Source organism: Morone saxatilis, unplaced genomic scaffold (genome assembly GCF_004916995.1).
Source record: "Morone saxatilis isolate NCDOM2014 unplaced genomic scaffold, NCSU_SB_2.0 Contig2, whole genome shotgun sequence".
NCBI classification, from domain to species: domain Eukaryota; kingdom Metazoa; phylum Chordata; class Actinopteri; family Moronidae; genus Morone; species Morone saxatilis.
In genome coordinates, this window is record NW_023339762.1 from 5,663,343 (window position 1) to 5,684,418 (window position 21,076).

A 21,076-nucleotide genomic window follows, 5' to 3' on the forward strand; every position below is an offset into this window, starting at 1 on the left:
GCAATCCGTCCAATAGCTGTTGAGACGTTTCACTCAAAAACCACAAATTTCAAACTCATAGTGAAGCCAGAGGAAAAGTCAGGAGATCACTAGAGTCAGTAGGGTTCATCAACTGGGAATCTCAAAAATCTGTGCAGAATGTTGTGGCAATCCATCAAATTGTTGTTGAGATATTTCATTAAGACCGACAGACAGACCATCCATAGAGCTGCTAGCATGCACAGACATAAGTAAGATGTTGTGAAGTGAATAAACCTGAGCTGTGAGACAGAAATCAACCTTAGCAGTTAACACTGAACAGGATCAATTTATTGAAAACTTGTGATTGCTTTTATTAGGTGAAGTTGTTTTCTGTCTGTCTCTGAAGTGAATCAATGTGACCAAAGAGGTCATTAAGTTCCTAATTGCAGATGCGTGTACAAGCTGCAGTACAAGCTGCTGTCAGAGACGCCACAGGACTTTACTGCTCTGAGATAAATGTTCAGATCTGACAGCAAAGACAGATCCCTTGATTACTACTGGACCCTCACCAACCCTGAACACATCTACGGAGATTGAACATTTTGTCTTTTAATCAATTCTGAATCACATATTCCATCCATGTCCGTGTCATTATTGTTCCTGTCTATAACCTGTTATCATGAGAGGTTGTTATCCTGAGATAACAGAATACTTCATTCAAATCTCAAGATAAACATTCAGTCAGGACACTCACATCCAGATTTTAATCACCTATTGCAACAATACACATTTTAATTTGGCGGTGTGGCTTTGCTCGTGTGATGCTCTGGCACAAAATAAGCTTGACACAGAAGGTGAGCTCACAAATGCCCCCATCGATGGAGATCAACACATTAAAAGAAACATTTAGACTTACTACACTAGTGAATGCTTAAACAGGTAGAGACTTTAGGGATAAAATGGCATGTGATTGGAGGCTGTATCGAACATGTGACGATAAAATAAATATAACTAACTATATGACTTCAGAACATTTTGACGTTTATGAGTATTATCTTTAATTTAAAATTTTTACAGGTACTTTGTTAAAGTTAAATTCTTGTGTGGCAGACTTAAAGTAAAAGGAAATGCGCTAAGTCACTTTCTGGAGGAGAGTACTTCTCCTATGTCTGTCTCACTGAACTGCTGCGGCTCGCACACCTGTGGTCTCCACACAGAGATTATTTCTGCTTCTGCTTTGATAAATACAATACAATAAAAGCCTTGTTAAAATATGAATGGATTCTGTCCACAGAAACTCTAGAGGCTTTTAATCTGATATGGATACAGAGGTGTTGAGTTGAATTTGTTTCCCAATAATTTTTCATGGACACTAAAACTGTAGTGAAAGATGTATTTGTTGCTGGTATGATGTCGATATGACTATGAATAGGACCTTTTTAACTGTCTATTTCTTCTGAGAAGCGTGTGTGGCTAATGGAAAAAATTGGCTCCAGGGAAACTGTGCTGCAAAAAAAATTAACACATTAAATCTTGATTGTTTAATCTGTACAAAAATATAAGTGCTAAACTGACAATTTGCCCTTTCACGAGGGATTATGTGCGGCTCTTTTTCTCTACAGCAACAAGTAACATCCCAGAGTATGCTGGTTGCCTGGCAACTGCTCAGAGCCACGAAACAGTCTGGCACATAACCCCCATGCAGACTGGTAGGTGGACTGGTCGTCTGTTTCCCTTTTTTGAGGTAAGCTAAGCTAACCAGTGGCCGGCTGTAGCAACAGATATTGGAGTGGTAAACATTTTTTCATTTAACTTTGTGCTGCAAAGTAAATAAACATCTTTCACAAAATGTTAAACCATTCTTTTTTTAAATGCTTTTTCTGTCATTAAAAACACATTTCATTTTACTGAGGCATGCAGGTGAAAATCCAGCATAAAAATTATTTGTCCTTTCAAATATTTCCGTGGTGTTTCTTTTCTTGCGCTCCACTCCTGTACGGTAACATACTGTACCGTATTTGCATCTTTACCATCTTTATGTAAATGAAAATAGATTTTGATAGAAACTGGTCCATTACAGTGTCACAACATGACACAAACACACACTGTGATGCACCCAGGCAGACACACACACACACGCACACCTGCAGCCTTTCAGCACTCTGAGCCTGAACGAAGCATACTGCAAGGACTCAAACGTTCCTCTCTGCGCTCACATTCACACACAAACACACATAGGTGGACGCTGGCCTGCTGAATCAGCTGTTTGTCTGTTTGTGTGATAACTCTGCTGCAGCTCCAAAACTCAATCTGGAGTCTCTAACACAATCAGTTGAGAGCTGTGTCCTGATGGCAGAAGACTGATCAAAGCTGTCCACTGAGCTCAGGTACAGACTCGCAGCGTTATCAGCAGCTGGGACAGAGCAGCTATTCTCAGAGCGCTGACGCTGTTGTTCTGTTGTTTCACTTCTGTCTGCACACTCGCCTGTGTTTACCCAACACCTTCCACAAATCCCGTTTTGCGTGTCGGACATGTTTGCAAAGGATTTGGCCGTCAGTGGCCCCCTGTTCTACAGAGAAAGTCTTCCTGAATCAGGGAGGATTACATGCTGCTGCAGGGTCTCTGCAGTCAGCATAGAGAGACTCAGCAGCTGGACGTGACTGTAGCGGAGAATAATTCATTTTTTTAGCTTCTAATTTACATCTGTACATCTGCTTTCCAGTTGAGGCCTGAATACGTGGTTACTTTCAACAACGTTCGGAGTAGAGGAAGTTACTTTTTGTTCAAAACCACAAAAATCAGAAGAGCTGCAGGGTTATTGTTCAGAAATAAAAATCTTTTAAAATTTTCTTTTAAAAAACAACACTTAAATAACTCAACGACTCAACTGCACATCTAACCATCATCATAACCCACGCCCAGTGTACTCTAATGTGTAATATTGGGTCTGTAAAGATCAATTTGAATTCAATATTCAAATTTTATATATAAAACCGTCACTCTTATTTATTGATGACCTATTATTGTATCAGCAAACTAGACTGTTCTCTTTGTTAATGGAAACTAGGAAGATGGAAAATAATGACATCTGGTTAGTAACATTTAGGAGGATCTATTGTCAGAAATTAAATATAATATTCATAGATATGTTTTCATTGGTGTATAAACACCTAAAAACAAGAATCATTGTGTTTTTGTTATCTTAGAATTACAGAGGGAGCGGTTCATCTTCTACATAGGCTGCCATGTTGAATTGCCATGTTTCTACAGTAGCCCAGCTACTTTAAAAGCCACCATAGTTTCTCCTACACACTTGGAAGGTATTCAGTTGGTTGCTATCTGCAATTTAACAGGTAGATGCTGCTAAATCTTACACACTGGTCCTTAACGGTTGTAATGTGAGGAAGTGTTTTGGATTCAACACTAGATACAAAAATTGAGAATAAAAGTGAGGATGTTTGCTAACTTTAAAATACAGTTGTCATACAGTGAAGTTACTATGACAAATCTGAAATATAGTGTCCATTGTACAAAATACCATTATAATTAGGCTACATGGTTTGGGTTCAAACAAGTTTTCATTTGACTCACCAAAGGAACCAGCCCCGTTACTCATCACAGAGAGTCTCTGTTCGGACCACCAGCAAGTTGAATATCTAGTAGATCAGCCTGCTTCTCTTCCAGCTGATTGTATTCCATAAGGTGTCCATAAATTAGGACATTATTCATCAGTGTCAGATGAGAGCTGTGAGTTAAACTACAAACACTTTTTCATATTCATTGTTACACTCAGCAAGATTGCGTGAATTCCGGATTAATTACAGATGGAGGATGTCAGAGACGCTCCGCGAGGTCGAAAGCTTGGGCCCCAAAATGATTATCCAGCATGTTAATTGGCAGCAAGCGCAAGTCAGAAATCCAGCTCATGAATATAAATGGAGGAGAGGTTGAGTGCTGAAGTAGTCCAAAGAGACAACAGACTCAGTTACAGACCCTCCAACATGGATGAGATCCTGGACTACCGTGATGAAATAACACACTGAAGGTCTCTCAGGTTCTGTGGATTTGTATCTCACAGTGGTTACAGGAAAATATGACCTCTATGATTATTTTTGTTTGCTGGAATCCAGATGATGCCATTTTCATTCATTCAAGCCCTGAACACAACTACAAACACCAATTTCAAATTTATAAGCCTTAATTCGTTGTTATATTAGCCTCCACCCTTCTGGTTTTACCACTGGATGTTGAACCTGGCTGCAGGAATTTGATCCCATTCAGACACAATAGCATTAGTGAGGTCCAACACTATGTTGTTGTTATGTTTGATATAATGTATCTTTCTAAGATTATTTTCCTGGCACAGGAAACATGGGGAGAGACAAGAATATGACATGGAACAAAGGTCCTCAACCAAAATCTAACCCTATATGTTTCTCAACAACTGAGGTACCAGGGTGCCCCGATACAAACATATCCTGTTTAACAATATGCACACAATCAGTATAGATCTCGAGTTTGATTTATAGCAAACAATCACAATTTCAATCAGAATGCACAGAAAGAAAGATAGAGGAAGGTGGTTGAAAGCTGGAAGAAACCGATAAGGCCTGAGGGAGCAGTGGGTAAACTTGGGGCTGGGACTTTGTGTTGTACCAGGCAGGAATTAATCCTGGTCTTGTTGTGTTAAATAGACGGACCAACATCACCCCAGGCCGAAAAAACTTCCAGAAAATGCGATATTTGTTCTAAAAACTTTGAATTGTAAAGTAAGTTCAGTCGCAGATCTCCTGGAAGTTTCTAATAATAACAAACAAAATAAATGCTGATTCACCAGGTTTGGTCTGTTGGCTGCTCCACCTTCACTGTCAGTGATAATTTATCTACAACCCTGCTGACTGTGCTGCAGCTGATTTTTTACAGAATTATTAAAAAACTAACTTTCTTTTTTACATGAGCACAACCACAAAACTGTCCTGAGCAGAGAAAGCATCTGGAGCTGCAACAACCTATCACACAGCTCCACTTTATATCAAAAAGTTTCTAGGTTTATTTTATGGTGCTGTCAAAGAGTAATGTCTCCTTCCTTTTGAAATAAAAAAGCAGACACGGGTCTGACCAGACTTTGTGGTTGACAGATTAATCTATCAGCAGCTCCTGTTCATTCTCCTTACACAAAGAATAAAGAGATTCCATGATTTTTTTGTCTGTGTCAGGATGCAGCAGAGAGTTTTCGAGAACATAAGATGGAAAATAACTGTTGAACTTATTGAAATCAGTTTTATTTTGTGGCCCAGGACCACAGATCAGCCTCAAAAGGGCTTTAAAGAAACTGCGACTGTTTGACACACAGAAGGAAAGGAGGTATCTGAGGAAGAAAGGAGGAGGTAGGGAAGGAAAGGGGCATATAGAGGAAGGATGGATGATGTGGAAAGAAAAATGGAAGATAGAAGAAGGAAGGAGGAGCTAAAAGCAAAGAGGGAGATAGAGGGAGAAAAGTGGATGTTTAGAAGGAAAGAGGGAAGATAGAGGAAGGAAGGAGGAGGTAGAGAAGAAAATGGGAGATAGAGGAAGGAAAAGGAGGAGCTACAAGGGGGAAGGGGGGAGAGCAGAGAAGTTTTTGCTGCTGTGTAATAAAACTTGTTTATTCTCTTGTATTAAGAATGCTTGATTCTGATTGGCTGGGAGGAGGGCATTAACCCGGCTATTGCCCGCTGACTGAGCACAGCGTCATCAAATAGTAGATCAATAGCCGCTTGTATTTTTTTTTATCACATAAAATTTCAACATGAGGCCTTGGAAAATACCCTTTTGTTAAAAGGTTCTAAAACGTGTCGGAATCTATCGGAGGGTCAGTCGTACATAGTTTCGCAAGCGAGATACAATACGTTATTAAACTAACGTTAGTGATCAGATGCAGCCTTGTTGTGGTTGCTATAGAAACGAATGAGCTACAGCTGAGCTAACGTTATTCACGTAGTTAAACATTTCAGTGTTTGAAAAATGGATGATTCATTGTCAATTTTAATATATTTGGAGTAGGGAAGACTTGAGGACTGGTTAGAGTGACGAGGACGACGGAATGACAGAAAAACAGACCCAGGTGCTGTTTCAGAGATTTCGACAGATGCGGAGCTGCTTACAATTAAGAACCAAACACAAAAAAGCAATGCCTTTGCTATTAAGGTTTTCCCGAGTGGAAGAGCACCAAAAGGAACACTCACACTGACAACTGACCCGGACACTGCAGCGCCGAGAATTAAATGATTGTTAAGACGGTTTTTATGCTACAGCGCAGTAGGCAAGCATACAGTGTCAACGATGACCAGGGATCAGATGCACGTGTGTGGTTGCTATAAAAAACGATTAGCTGAGCTAACGTTATTCACCGTAGTTCTAAAGGGGACTGCTTTTGAGGGAATGAACTCAAACAGAGTATACATTAATAAGCTGCAATATGAATAAGAAAAACATAATTATAAAGTATTTGAATTGTTTTATTATGTTGGCAAGTAAGAAGTAGAATAAACGGGAATAATCACCTCAAGGCCGGGCAATAAACAGTTTGATATGCCCGGCTGGTGAAGGTTCAGCCTCGCCTTCGTCTAGAAGCTGTTATTTTATCTCTACTCGCCTTCATCTCGGGCGGTAAACCCGTCCACGACCCGGGCATATCAAACTGTTTATTGCCTGGCCTCTCATCTGTCCTGGTATATTTGAAGTCCACGATGACCTTTGACCTTGTTGACTGTGTTTCCACCTGTATTTCTTACCTGTACATTTCTTGGGGCTGCCGGGTCTCTTGCCGTGCATTCCCAGCTTGCAGCTAAAGTTCTCCTCCCAGAACTCAGCAAACCAGACATTCCTGCGATTATTGGACAGGGAGCGGCTCTTGAAGTAACGGTCAAACGCTGTGGAAAGAAGGAAACTGTTTTTACAATGCTGATCTCCCGCAAAGTGTCCTCAGGACCATGGTCACGTTTCCTGTCTCACCGTCCACAGAGGCCCTCTTGGGGAGGATGGTGACTGCGCCCTCGGCCACCCGCTCCTGCTGGACCACTGGAGAGATCTTGGAGCCCCAGCTGTCAGAGCCCACCCACAGGAAGTGACCTGTCAGGTTGTTGCGTTTCGCAGCATCCAAGATTCGCCTGTGAGGGTCACAGGTGAGACAGTTGAGATAGCCAATGAGAGCCGAGAATCAGTTCTCACGTTTCAGCTAAATGCTAAGCTTGCCCTTTACATTCTGACCTTTCTCCTCCTGTCTATGAGGTCTCAGAATTAGTGATTTCCCTCTCTGTGCAATACAGCGCTGCAGATTAACATCAGCTGTTAGAGTGATATCGAGCGTGTGTGCGCTGCTCTCAGTTCACGTAGATAAATAGAAGCTTGTTATCTTTATCTCTACTCAACACTTGTTGTAGCCTCCTGATTAAATACATTAGGAACAAACAGACACAGAATACATGTATTGGGCGATACATTAACATTTTCCAACCAACAAGATCTCATAGCTTTAATAAAAAAAATAAACTCACAAAATGTCAAGAAAGGAAAAGAAAAACACCTATTTATAGAAAAATACGACTGCACATCTTCTGAATTCATATCAAATTCTTATTCTGAACAATCACTAAATCTGGTGATAAGCCATCTAACAGAGTTAGATATAAAAATATTTTGGCTCTAGGCGCTGTCGCTTCATCTCTGAGGCCCCGACCTCTATCGCCTCTCTACCCGCTTCATGCTTCTCTTCTCTCCCATCCCGGGCTCTCCCTGCTGTGTCTCCATCTTCCACAGATTGTCTTGTTTGACGCCTCTGTGAATCACCTTTTAACTGTATACCATCATCAAACTAGTCAAAATAAACCCTTAATTTACCATATTTAGATTTAAAAATACTCTGGCTCTACAGCTGGTTTTCCTCTCACTTGTTCTTCGGCTCAGTGTGTGTATTGCACCGCTGAACATTTGTCTCTGAGCTGCTCTCATTCTTCAGAGGCAGAACATTCAATTAACAAAATAAAATGAACACGTTTTTGTTACCTATTGGGGACCTACAGCTGAGGCTGATGGGAATGCCATTAGGTATTTGCTCATGAACCAAAGTATTGGATACACAACCTGATGATGGGATAGAGGGAACATTAAATTATCCCTAAAGAGATTAAAATTTATCCTCAGCGAGACAGAAATGAACAAAATTCAGTGCAAATCTATTCAATACTTTTTGAGACATTTCACTGAAAAACAAAGACAAAAAAAAAAACAAATCATGAAAGTGCTACAGGAAAAGTTGGAGGATCACCAAAGTCAGTAGGCTTCATCCTCTGGGGAACATGAATGTCTAAACCACTGGTTCTGAAAAACTATGGTAGATGTACCACTGGTGGTACGCAAGCTGCTTCTGTCCATAGCTGATAGTGGTTGCCCTGTGCTACTGTATTTTAATGTTGGTCATAATGGTGGTACTTGGAGAGCCTAATAATTTCTGAAAGTTTGAGGACCAAAGTGGCGGACCAACATTGTCACGTCATGCATAAAAATACAATTCAATCTCTTGTCGTCAAACTTTAGAAAATTAAACTTGTGTCTGTGTGTATGTGTTTTTACCGAATGTCGTCCTCGTTTGCGAACATGATGACAGCGCGGGCGTTGGGCGTCTCCAGCAGACGGAGGATGATCTTGTCAAACTCGCCGGGTCTCGGCTCCCGAGGAACCTTCAGAGACTGAGCGATACAAACTCCACCTGAGAGAGAGACCAAGAGAGAAAGAGAAAGAGTGAATATTTAGAAATAAAGACTTAAGGATTAGCGTAGAGAATATTTTTGTGTTTTGATACTGTCATTGTGTTAGATTAGTTAATCATAAAGTCATAAATTATTGCTGTAACTTGGCACCATGTAGTGTAAATCCTGGCATTACATTCTACAGCCACAATGTGAGGATGCAGGCCTACTGCTCAGAAAGCTCAGTTGTATAATGGACAGAAGTTGAGGGCCAAAATTTATTTTCGATTCTTAGCAGTGAAAGTAAAAGATCCCATCACCAAAGTTGCTACAATATATCCTGTATAATGTACCTCATTTCATGGCAATCATTCCAATAGTTGTTGAGTTTCAACCAAAAACCAAAATGTTCAATCGGTTGTTGGCACTATATGAAAAGTCAGGGGATCACCAAAGTGTTGATGATTCATCCTCTGGGGGCCAGAAATTTTCATGGAAATCCATTTTATAGCTTTTGAGATATTTCAGTCTGGACCAAAAGTCTCAGTCTGGAGAGACGAACCCTAAAGCAATATGATGCTAAAACTATCAGGTGAATTTAAAGTAAACTGAGGCTTCCTGCTTTATATTGCCAGCTTTCTGTATAACAAGTTAACAGAAAACTTCTCTGCTGACATTTATCCTTCCTGTGTAACTGCTGGTATGTTTGTTCTGCTGGGTGAACATCTGGCAGCGGACACATTAACAAATCTGCTTCTATCTGTAAATCTCTTAATGAACACGCATCATCTTCACTCCTGTTTATCTTTGCTATTTTCTTTTTCTCTGTGCTTCATTATGTCTCTGCTCTAATGTTTTAATCTTCTCTCTTTATCTTGTTCTGCACCCCACTGCTGTGACGTGTCACTGCAGGGATCATTAAACTTTCATCTCCAGTCATTGAAACAAAGGTTGGGGGTTTATTAATATTGCCAGACACTAAATAGGCCTACTGTCACATTATCACTGCCATCTCACTAATGATACTGTATGATTCCTTCATGCAGTATGGACTGCAAAACATGTTCACTTGAGGAAATTGTTCTATCACATATGTCTCATACTATACCTCACCGATATGCCAGCTCAACAATTACAAAAAAAGTCATTTTGTTGGTATTCTCTGGTGTTCATAATGGTATTTTAGAGTTTGTCATTTCCTGTAAAACGATAAAAAGTTGTTGATGACTCATCCTGCACTTGAGGTATACTAATTGTACCTCCAATGAAACATTTGACGCAACTGGAGCAGAGTGGTTCTTGGGGCTGGGCTGATTAGGCTACTGTACAAAAACACAATTTTATAACCTATTTTATAACTGATTTGGGTGAAACTGGAGGAGAAAGGAGAAAATATTTTATAGTTTACCCTCTGATGTCTTCTGGCTGATCAGTTGATTTGACTTAAAGTCTCCTGGTGGAAAGTTAGCTTTGCTTTTTGCTAAAGCAGCTAAGCTTAGCTTGGTTAGCCATGCCAGGAGCCAACCCCGGCAAGAAAACCATCCCAGTACTGCATTCCCTGTCATCAAACGGGCGCTGTTGGTCTAACAGGCTGTGTTTTTGGTCCTTGGCTGGCTGAGAAACACGTATATATAATAATATACATTAATATTAAAAGGTTTAAAAGCATGTTGGATTTTTCAGCTCAAGAGAAAAATATTTTCACATGATGCCAATAGTATAGTTAGATTTTATGGTATTCTTCTTTATTACAGTTTTATTCATGGACTTTAATGTTATGACTGCTGGTTCTGCTTCCTGATGATTTATTCTCCGGCAATCAGCTGGTTTCCCTTCAAGGTTCAGGGAAAAAAGTAGATGTTAACTCTTTGTCTCCTACTCATCACATTATTAAACTCTCTGTTCGTCCTCACTGAAGGCTCCTGCTAAAAACATACTTGAAGTTAGAAACATTGTCCCTGCAGTGTTGGCCCTCGGGCACATAAACGAGAGCAGCAGTGGAGTTTTAAAAAGAAGAACTTTGTGCTTCTGACATAAAGTGAAGTGAAGTACAGTAGAGGCTGCAGAAAAAGCCAACCTCAGACTATAAGCTGTTCCAACTTAATTGGCTGTTTTGTTTTAAAAAGACGGAGCGAATCGCCAGATGACTGTCGCAGGAAATCCCGAGGGAAAAAGAAACAAAAATAATCTTGTCTTGTTGGGCTGACCTTGATTGTTTAAACAGCGGAGCCGTTTCACTTTCTTTTTTTTTTAAGGAGATAGAACTGGAGCTAGAGTTTTTAAATATTACTGCAGCAAAGAGACTCTGTGAAAAGGTAAAACTAATTCCAAGAAAGACTGAAAGTATCTATCTACACTTCACATGTGAGATATTCAAAGAATGTAGCCAGTGGTGAATGACAGGAACATGAAAGAGCCTTCTTTTTCACACATATACCAAAGATTTTAAAACATATTATATTCCAACCTCAACCACACTGCCAGTCACTCAAACTCACTATCCTCTCGTCACCTCGCCTAGATTGGCTGAAACCAGAACATTAATTTTCTTTGGTTAAGAAGCAGGAAAAACAAAATATTGTCAATGCTGCTGGTGTGAAAATAAAATAATAGGCTACAGAACACAAATAATTAGACTCAAATTTTCAGCGTTTTTGTGTCATAATTTTAGGTTGTGTGAATTGGTAGGCTTTAAGACCAAAGTTGGTTTGAAATCTTTCAGATACAAATAGAGTGAAATTTTAATGTCAATGTCATGCTCAGAGGTGTAATGTTTACCATATTCACCATCTTACTTTACAGTGTTATACTGTTGCTAATTATCACTGAACAGAAACGACAAGTGAGGCTGATGGGATTTGATCATGAACAAAAATATTGGGCAAATTAACATTTTGACCTGATGGTTGCAATTCAGGAAATGTCAGAGGAACAGGAAAGTCAGTGGGTTTCACCTCTGGGCAAGATGAGTGTCTGTACTAAACTTAATGACATCAACCAAGCATAGTTGAGATATTTCTTTCAGGAACAAAGTGGTGGACCACCTCACTGACAGTGCATCCATGTATCCTCACTGCTAGCATGGCTAAAAATATCAGTGGAGAAAAATGCATGGTACAGAAAGTATAGGATTCTGGAAAGGATATACTTAAGTACAACAGGTTAGTTATACTTTTTCCCCAGGAATTTTCAATATATTTCCAAAAAGTTTCTTAGAGAAAATTATGTGATTTGGAACTAATTATAGAATATAAGAGACTTTAAGTTAGAGCACAGCAGGTCATTTGAGCATGAAATAATGTGAAATGTGTCTACGGAAGAGCACACAATTCAACAGAAGTTTCCAATTTTGTATGAATAATCGTATTATTACTTTTCAATTTACTTGAATGGAGCACTCCAAAGAAACCGTTATAAATGACATAGTTCTTCACAGGAAACTTCAGAGGAAATTATTCAGAATCTGTAGCCTAAAAGAAAGCTTGACCGTCACTTCACTGTTGAAGCAGCAGCGTAGCTGTAAAATGGCTTTATAATATTATAGAAATGTCGTAAATATCATCAATTGAAGGTTCATCTCTGTTAAAGTAAAAAAAAAAGTTGTGTGAGTTCAGATCTTGTCTGTTCAGGCTGATCACAGAGGTTTCATGCTTTAGAGATAAAAACATTTAAGACCCTGCTGCCATTATCATTATCACACCATCCACAGTGAGCTGTCGCTCCCTCAAGACATGGCTTCATTCAGACACTTTCAGAGTAAAATTGATTCCATTGTAAGCTCAGTGCTACATTACACGGGTCCATCAGGCCATCAGATTGGAGCTGCAGCACCTCTCTTATATAGACCCTTTTCTTAGTGAGGTTTATATTATATGTTTGAAGATTTGAAGGTCAGGCTGCTGAGAGTGTGATGGCAGCACTATCCTCTCACATCTTAGTGAAAGGATTTTTTTCACTCTTCATGCAGCTTAATCTCAGGTTTCTTGACACCTGAAGGTTGTAAGTTTCTAAAGCACGAATTGTGCCTGAAAGATCACAGACAGTGAGTTTACTATGACAGGTGACTGGTGAAAGATGTTTGTTGTGAAGTGACCATTTAAAAAGACTGAGTGACCTGCAATTTGCAGACAATAAGTGGCTGGGCCTATTACAAGCCTGTGACTGCCACAGATACCAGATTGTTGTTCCTTTTTGTTTTAGAGCATTTGATTTATTGATTGCTGTCAGGTTGTTAAGAGAACTTCAACAAATGTATAACAAAAAATTCTTCTGAAATACCTACCATAGCTTTAAGCTACCTGGCAGTACATAAAGTAGTTAAAAAAAAAGTCCCACCTTTACTAGCTGCAATATGAACTGATGAACACATTAATGCATCAATAATTATAATAATATGTAAGGTGTATTTTTCTGAAAAGTGCCATTCTGCATAATGAGTACTTTTACCTGAAGGACCAGTGTGAAAGATTTAGTGGCATCTAGTGCTGAAGTTGCAGATTGAAACTAAATGAACACCACTCGGGTGGAAGTGTGGAAGAGAAACTACGGTGGCTGCTCCAAAGAGGCAGTGTTTGGTTTGTCTGTTATGGGATACTGTAGAAATGTATCATTTCAACATGGCGGATTCTATGGAAGGCGACCCAGGGCGTCTATAGATGAAAGTGATTCATTCACACTATATTCATACCTATAGATATCATATTTTGTCTCTGCCAATAGATCCTCCCCCATAAGTGTGTAATGTTACTACACACTGGATCTTTAAATAAAATTTTGAGAGCAGGATTTTTACTTGTATCAGAGGTTTTCTACATTGTGGTATTTCTACTTTTACTCAGGAAAAGGGTCTCATACTTCTGATTAATACAAACAATGGACAAAATTATCAAAATAAGAATGAAAATAAGAACCAAGTTGTAATAAATTAATAAGATTTTCTTTTTGTCTCATTTTTTCTTGTTTAATTTCAAATGTTTCTACATTTATATAATTGTTTATGTTTTTTTATTTTTTGTGGAGCATCTTTTTGTATAAAATGAAATATCCATATTATTTGGAGGAATTTAAATCACTTGATTTCCATCATTCCATCATCTTTCCAACGTCTCTGAGAGCATTCCTGCTCAGAAATATACTGTTTGTATTATATTCTATGAAAGACTGAAGGGTGTTTCTGTTGATACACAACCATGTGTTGTTATTGCATCACACTGTATATCACTGACAGCTACACAGTGGATTTTACAGCAGGCAACTAACCTCTATTTAATACCTGTCAATCATGTCTGTCAAACACCACTGATTTTCCTCCTTAAAATTTTACAAAGTTGTGATTCTCCTGCTGCTTCTGTGACGTCAACAGGGTGAAACTCATCACTGTCTGGTTATGATTTTACTCTATATTTTTCCTATTGTGAACCAATTCCATGAAAAAACCCATTATGTTTCTCAATACTTTGACTTCCCAACCCTGTCTGTGGCTCTCAGCTCCTAGCTCATTGGTTCCTACTGAATATGTAAATCTTTTAAAACACCTCACAAATATATAGTTTTATTTTTAAAGGGGGATTTGTAATTTCCTGAGCTCCTCACGGTAGTTTTTATCAAACGTTCCTAAAATGGCACGACATACTGCCTTTGATGGGGAATATTTTCAGTGGCAATTTAATCCACATTCGGTGCTCTCTTGTATTTGGGCCAGATGTGTGTCTAATAGTTTTTGCTTGAGTTGTGGCCCATAATTTTACAACAGCCCATCATAATAAAAGTCTCTGTGTAACTGCTGACATCTTTTAAGTTTTCTTGTGTTGTTTTGTCTCACGTTCATAAACTATGAACTGTGACACCAACAAAACCCACAAAAGTCACTAAAAAACACAACATAGGAAATCTGCACTTAACTGTCAGTAGTTGCTGTGGTAACATAGTCTAAACACCTTCTGCCTTTACATTCAAGAAGCTGTGTGTCATCTAATAATAAAATGCTGGAGATTCTTTATCAGTACGGATTTAAAGTACAAGGAGACATTTTTTATCTTCTTTATCTTCAGAGATCTCACTGATGATGAACTGTGTTGAGGCTCTGCTGACCTTCACTCTCCTGAACTCAATGAGCCTCTGAACGACGCAAACCTCCAAACTCTACTCGCACCACTAATTACATTACATTAGCTTTAGTAGAATACACAGAAAATGAACTATTATTTTGCATTTTACCATATGATGCAGGTCTATGCAGTTCAGACCCTTTTCACAGCAGCCATTTTGACAGGCAATAGTAGGGTAAACACAGGTGTTACCAATGATACTGATTAAGGCTCCATTCCGTTTTGTGTAGCAGAAATGAGTGGATGGATACTGTAGAGGTGGTCTAGATATTGGTGAAAACTACGTCCAATATCAGTTTATAGGCTGTTTTTTACTTTATTATGTGCAGTGAAGGTACTTTAAGACCATTAGGATTCACCTAGTGGCCATGAAAGTGATGCCTGTTGTTGACCACACTGTTCCAAATGGTATTTTATACAGTGCAAAAAGGGTTGTTTGTAATACACCACGCAAACTCCATTAGGCCATTAGATCAGTCATATGAGGGCAGCCAACCTTGCAGCCTGGATAAAGATCTGTCCTTTAGCTTCCATTACAACAGTCTGGCCAGCTCGCAGGTTCATCTCCTAAACCTTTTTCAGCGTATCCTTTTTTTTTTTCTTTGTAGCCTACATACAGGCTTCTACTTAGGACTGTGTGTCGGTGTAAATGGAGTCATAATTATAAGGTTTGGCAAAGTGCACAGAGCTGGCAAAATTCCCACCCTATCACCAGACATAACTGGTGATAATCTGGCCCAGATTACAGTATATCTAATAAGCAAACTGTGTCTGATAATAAAAGCGTTTACGAAGGAAGCCAAGGAAATTATGAAAGAAAAGATGGACGCACACGAAAATTATTTTAATGAGGTATAGCTTCAGCTGAGATTTGTCCAATAGAGGAAAACCAAAGTGGAAAATCAGCCGCTGTGGCTTCTTCTGCTACGCACAAATCCACTAAATTAACTTTGGATGACAAAGTGGGAAATAATCAGTTAACAGACCCTGCATGAAATGTTGTCATCTACAATTTACACTCCAGCGTGTAGCAGAGTCACACACAGATGTGATAATGTGAGTATGTGCTCCCATTTCCTGGGAACGGATAAGGAAATCCCTACTGCTTCTAACTGGCTGAGGATTTACTTTAAGCTCTGGGAACATCTCTGCCGTAAGCTGCTGCACTGAACGGAAGGAGTTAATTTTACTAAATGCTAGAGATAAAAGTCTTTTTAAAAAGAAAATGGAAAATCATTGCCTGGAGCTTATCCTTCGGCATCTCTTTATAGAGATCATTTAAATTAAATGTTATAATTTGGACTGAAGTTAACTGCAGTCTTTTGAATTTGTTTGACATTACTGAATACATTGTTGTAGCTGGTTACACCTCTTCTTTTGATAAATTCTTTTTTATTTCCTTTATGTGGGACCCAGTGCTTTCTGCCACTGGGATGAATCTAAATAAAAACAATGAAACAAAGCAAACCCTCCAAAGCAATGACATTTTACCTGACCTACAGGTCAAATATCAGCTTATTTAATACAAATAGTTTCAGAATAGGAATTTGTTCATGCAGAGATAAAGATAGATAATCAGTGATACAGGAGACAGAAGTATATTAAATGCTTAACATTAGGGGACAATATTGAAAATGGGCCAAAATATGGCTGACATGGTGAATTCAGAATAATGCACTTTTCCATCTCAACCTACATTATAACAGTTTTTACTCACTTTCCAATGGCTTAATTCACAGTTACTTTTTGCAACGTGTTATGTTGCTTGAGCCTTTGTAAAGTGTTTTATTTGAAAAATCTGCATAAAATGTTTGTGTGTATGCAACATCAGTAGAAATAAACCCTGGGTGAATGAGAACAGTATTTGTTTAAAAAAAAAACTCAAGTCAATCAATTTTATCAATACAATGGGTAATATGGAGTAAGTGCTAAGTTTGCATCAAGAGCAAATTAAAATGGCAGCAGATGAGAAAACAAGGCTGTTTACTAAAATATGATCACAAAACAGGGAAAATATGAACCAAAGGCCCATCTCTGATAAGCCTGTTGAAATACAAAACTGGTTCTCTCTGTAGTAGAGATAAATAAAAGAGCTCAGCCACGGTTTAACGACTACGGTAGTAGTCTGATATGTGCAAACCTCATATGAATATATCTGGACTTTTCTGAATTATGGCTACAGGGACGATGTTGTATGTTAACAATATCCAAATGTATGCTAGAAAACTGTTTTTCAGGCTGAAGGATGCCTTTGTCTTCTCCACACACAGTTTTAATAATGTGGAATCAAATGAAGCGTATCTGAGGGACAAGGGACAAATGAGAGGAAATAATACAATTTCTCTTTGACTTTCAACTCAGCTGAGGAAAGTCTCACAGCGGGAGCCACTGAACTCAAAGGCCGAACATATGAACATGGAACATTCAAAGACACACTGACTAATGGAATTATGGGTAATAACAGATATCATTAAAGCTAGCCTCTGGCAAAGCCTTTACACTGGCCTTTCAATTAACAGTTCACCATGGCAGTGAGTGTTTATCGCTATGTAACCCACACTACCCCTCCTCCAAATACTGAGTCAGAGTGACAGATAGAAACAGGGCGTATGTGCCCACTCGCCTCTTTCATTCCTCGCCTTTGAGGAGCTGAACGCTGGACCATGAAAGGTTTCCTGGGTAACACATGCACAGCCTTGACTTGAAAGTCAGATGAAACAAGCGAAGCAGTGTGCCCTTAAAGCTCTCAGTCCACCTTAAAGCAAAAATCTCCCTGAAACTTCAAAGTCTTGCCGGTGCCTTTGAGATTTCCCAGTTAAACTTCCCTTTATACTAATTAAACAAATATTTAAGATGATTAATTTAAATGTACTATATGTTATTTCTGCCACTACGTGGTCTCTCACATCAGAACAATAACAAAAGACTAAGTTTGATGATGTTATAAAGCAGTATGGGATCATGGGAGTTATTGTCTTTACCACCATTGCTGTTATGGCAATCAGCTTCTCCCGGTTAGGATTCTTTTAGTGTTTTTCGTTCAGGAGGTTTTTACTGGGAGCCAAATCCACAGGGGGTTCTTCTTCTCCAAAACAAATGATGGGGATTAAACTGGTAAAAAGAATGAATAAAGCAATTTTACCTTCAAAATTAGTGTTTCTCCGATGTTTTTCGACAAAGGGCATTCCTGAGGGAGTGCAGGCCGAGCTGCTGCTAACACTAGCTCTTGTTTGTCTGATAACTTAAGATCCAGACATCCGATGACAATCTTTCATCGATAAAATATATAGATTAGTTTAAAATGAATAAAAAGTGTATCATACTAACTTGGATAAAACTGGATGAAGTCAATTTATTACAGCTTCTAGCTGACAACCACAACGCTGATATGGTGAAACACAGTTACCTGAATAAAATTACAGATTTCACAGGGTTTGAATGTTGTTGGAATTATTTGGGATGTCAGTACACAACTCAACAAAATATAGTATAATATAGATCTAGTGTTTTGTAGTTACATAAGGAACAATAAGGATCAATAAGTGGATTTGGATTTGATCGAAACCAAACCGAGAAGGCTTGGTCAAACTCGAAGGGAAAGAAAAGCTTGAGTCCAAATTAGAGAAAGTATTAAGAATATTGAAGATACAGATTAGCTAGCTTGGAGAGGTATTATGACTAGAACAAACGTTCTCCACTGCCTTGTGTCCTCAGCTACAGTAGTTCACCAACCATGCAAAGTTGCTAAGTCATCAAGTTTCTATTTCATGAGCACATATCAGAGAAGAGAATTTAAAGTGAGGGATACTCTTCTCCAGAAACACTGATTCTGTCCACTTTACTGTATAACTCAGCTAGTTTAGCATAGCTATGGGTCAGGTATTATCAAACCGAGGAAGTTTCTAATAGAACTTCACTTGACTCTAAAAATACCCACAGAGCAGGGAAGAGAATAAGTCCGAATTGGGACACTTTCAGCTGAAGTGTGAAGGGTCTTCTTTTAGTCAGTCTCTGGGCTTGTTGTTAAGAGTTTTGGCTTGGACCCAGTGACCCACATATGAAACTGCTTACAGTGTTATGAGCCCTCTGAATAGTGCCAGAGGTAGGCAATGAAGCCAAAACTTTACAAAATGAGCACCATGTCTTAAAATGCAAATGAGGAGAATAGAGTGTATATTACCTGCAGTAAAGAATCACTGCTTGATTGCACTGGAAACGTGTCATGTTGTGGACCACATTTTTTTTGCAAGTACTTGCAAGTTTGTTGTGAATCTTTGGTGTGAACATGCTTATAACGAATGCAGAACACCTTAATGCACCCTCTTTCCAAAATATTGCTTGCAGACCTCAGTATTGGCCCCGTTGAGATACCCTAAACTGAACGTTTAGCTGACCTAAACCAAACTGTTTTAGTTGCTTGCTAAAAACGGCAGTGGTCGTCAACTGCATTTGTCCAAGGGCCAGCTACATTGTGGGGCTGAATAAATAAAAGCCTATTATTGTTTAATATTTTCTGTTATTTTCATTAGCCTATATCAATGTGAACAGACTCCTAAAATCCATAATGATAACTTCAATAGAAAACGCTCTCAGACCTCCACCATGGAAGTTCAGTTCAGCATAATAGTGCTCTGATTTTTTTCTTTTTTTTTTCTTTGGCTGCCAGTTGAAGACCACTGCCCTATACCCTCAGCTTAACAAGTTTTAATTGTTAAACTGAACTAAGTTACCTTACACAAACTGCACAAACTGTGCAGTCTTCAAAAGCTGCTAACAAACAAATTAAACAGCTGCTAAACTGCTCTGTGAACCTTAGTTAACCTCAACCAAACTACTATAGCTTTGGACCCAGATATACACAGCTCATAATAAGGTAACAAAAACACTCTAGTGAAAACATATGTATGAATATTGTCTTCCATTCCTGCTAATAGATCCTCTTAAATGTTACACACTAGACCTTAAACTGTATTTTTTTCCAAAAATCTAAATCTCATGCATCACTTAAAGTGACTATTTCTACACATGAAAGCCTTCCTCAAATCCACATTTGTAAAGACAAATGTATGAGTGACAGAAGTTTAACTGTCCAAATATGAATTTCAAACATTTAAATAAAGAAACAAGGAAGTGTCTTAAGGTCTTGAAAACTACGTCAGTTTGAAATATTAATCAGAGAAAGTACGGCAGCAAAGTTTTCTTACACCATTAAAGTTCACTTTTTTCGGGTTTTAGTTTCACCTAAAAACTAATGAGCTCATTTAGAGCATCATTATATGAGTAGTGAAGCAAATGAGGAGGTGAGGAGAATGGTGATGGTCCATATGTCTGCTGGCTCTGGTTCAGTCTCCCAGCCTGCCTCAACATCTGTCTAACCTGCTGACAAACGAGAGGAAATGGGACGAATATGAAGAAACCCATCAGAGAGCTGCTTCCTGGCATAGGTGCCAGGTACTGCAGGGGCATATTATGTCCAAGGGAAACAAACAAACACACAGAAATTAAATCATGCAGTTTGCTGAGGGGGAAAGCGCCCTAAGTTGACAATGGATTATGTTTATTTTTGGACATTTCAAATTGGTTTGCCTTCGGTAGTTTTCTTTGGCAAAGCCAGTCCGGACTCTGGCTCTTTAAACTGTCTGCTGCTTCTGAAGGTAAATAAGAGGATCTGATGTTACTGTCATCATTGAAGCTAATCCTCAACTTTTACAAAGAAAGGGGTTTACAAAAGGTGTCACTTCTGTTCAGTTTAATATAACTTATAATAGCAACAAATCATCAACAGAAGTTTTCTCCTATTTCATATAGCGCAGGTCTAGACCGTATTCTATGAAATCTGAAAACTTTATCAACCAGTAAAACAAAATATACAATTAAAGAGTGAGAAATACACCTAATTTGTGCATTTGAACCCTTCGTATACGAAACTTTAGGTCAGGCATCGACAACTTCAGGTAATTAATTAGTTAATAGTAAAAGTAGTTGCTGGAGATGACAGGGTGTTTTTCCCTCTTGGTTTACATTTACATTTGATGTTCAACAGACAATAAATGATCAAATGTTCAAATCTGTGCAGGTTGATTTGAATAGAAATGTAAGCCCATTGAAATAAATGGCTGCATGAAATCAAACTCTGAGTTTTAATACTCACAATATACAATACAGAAATGGTCAGTATGCTTGTATTTAATGGACTACAACTAATAAAAATGCCGCTATCATTGTAGGGTTAGGGTCAAGTTTAGGTCATCCTCCTCCATTTTAGATAAAAAATAAAACAA

General features: G+C 38.7%; 1 protein-coding gene across 1 annotated transcript in view; it reads right to left on the reverse strand.

Annotated features, from left to right (window-relative positions):
• grm8b (glutamate receptor, metabotropic 8b) overlaps nt 1-21,076 on the reverse strand; it is a 126,294-nt gene that overhangs the window by 51,354 nt on the left and 53,864 nt on the right. The window contains exons 5-7 of the mRNA XM_035665793.1: nt 8,573-8,708; nt 6,956-7,110; nt 6,736-6,873 (exon numbers count right to left, since the gene is read on the reverse strand). Of these exons, the coding sequence (XP_035521686.1) occupies nt 6,736-6,873; nt 6,956-7,110; nt 8,573-8,708 (429 nt within the window). The remainder of the gene's footprint in view (nt 1-6,735; nt 6,874-6,955; nt 7,111-8,572; nt 8,709-21,076) is intronic.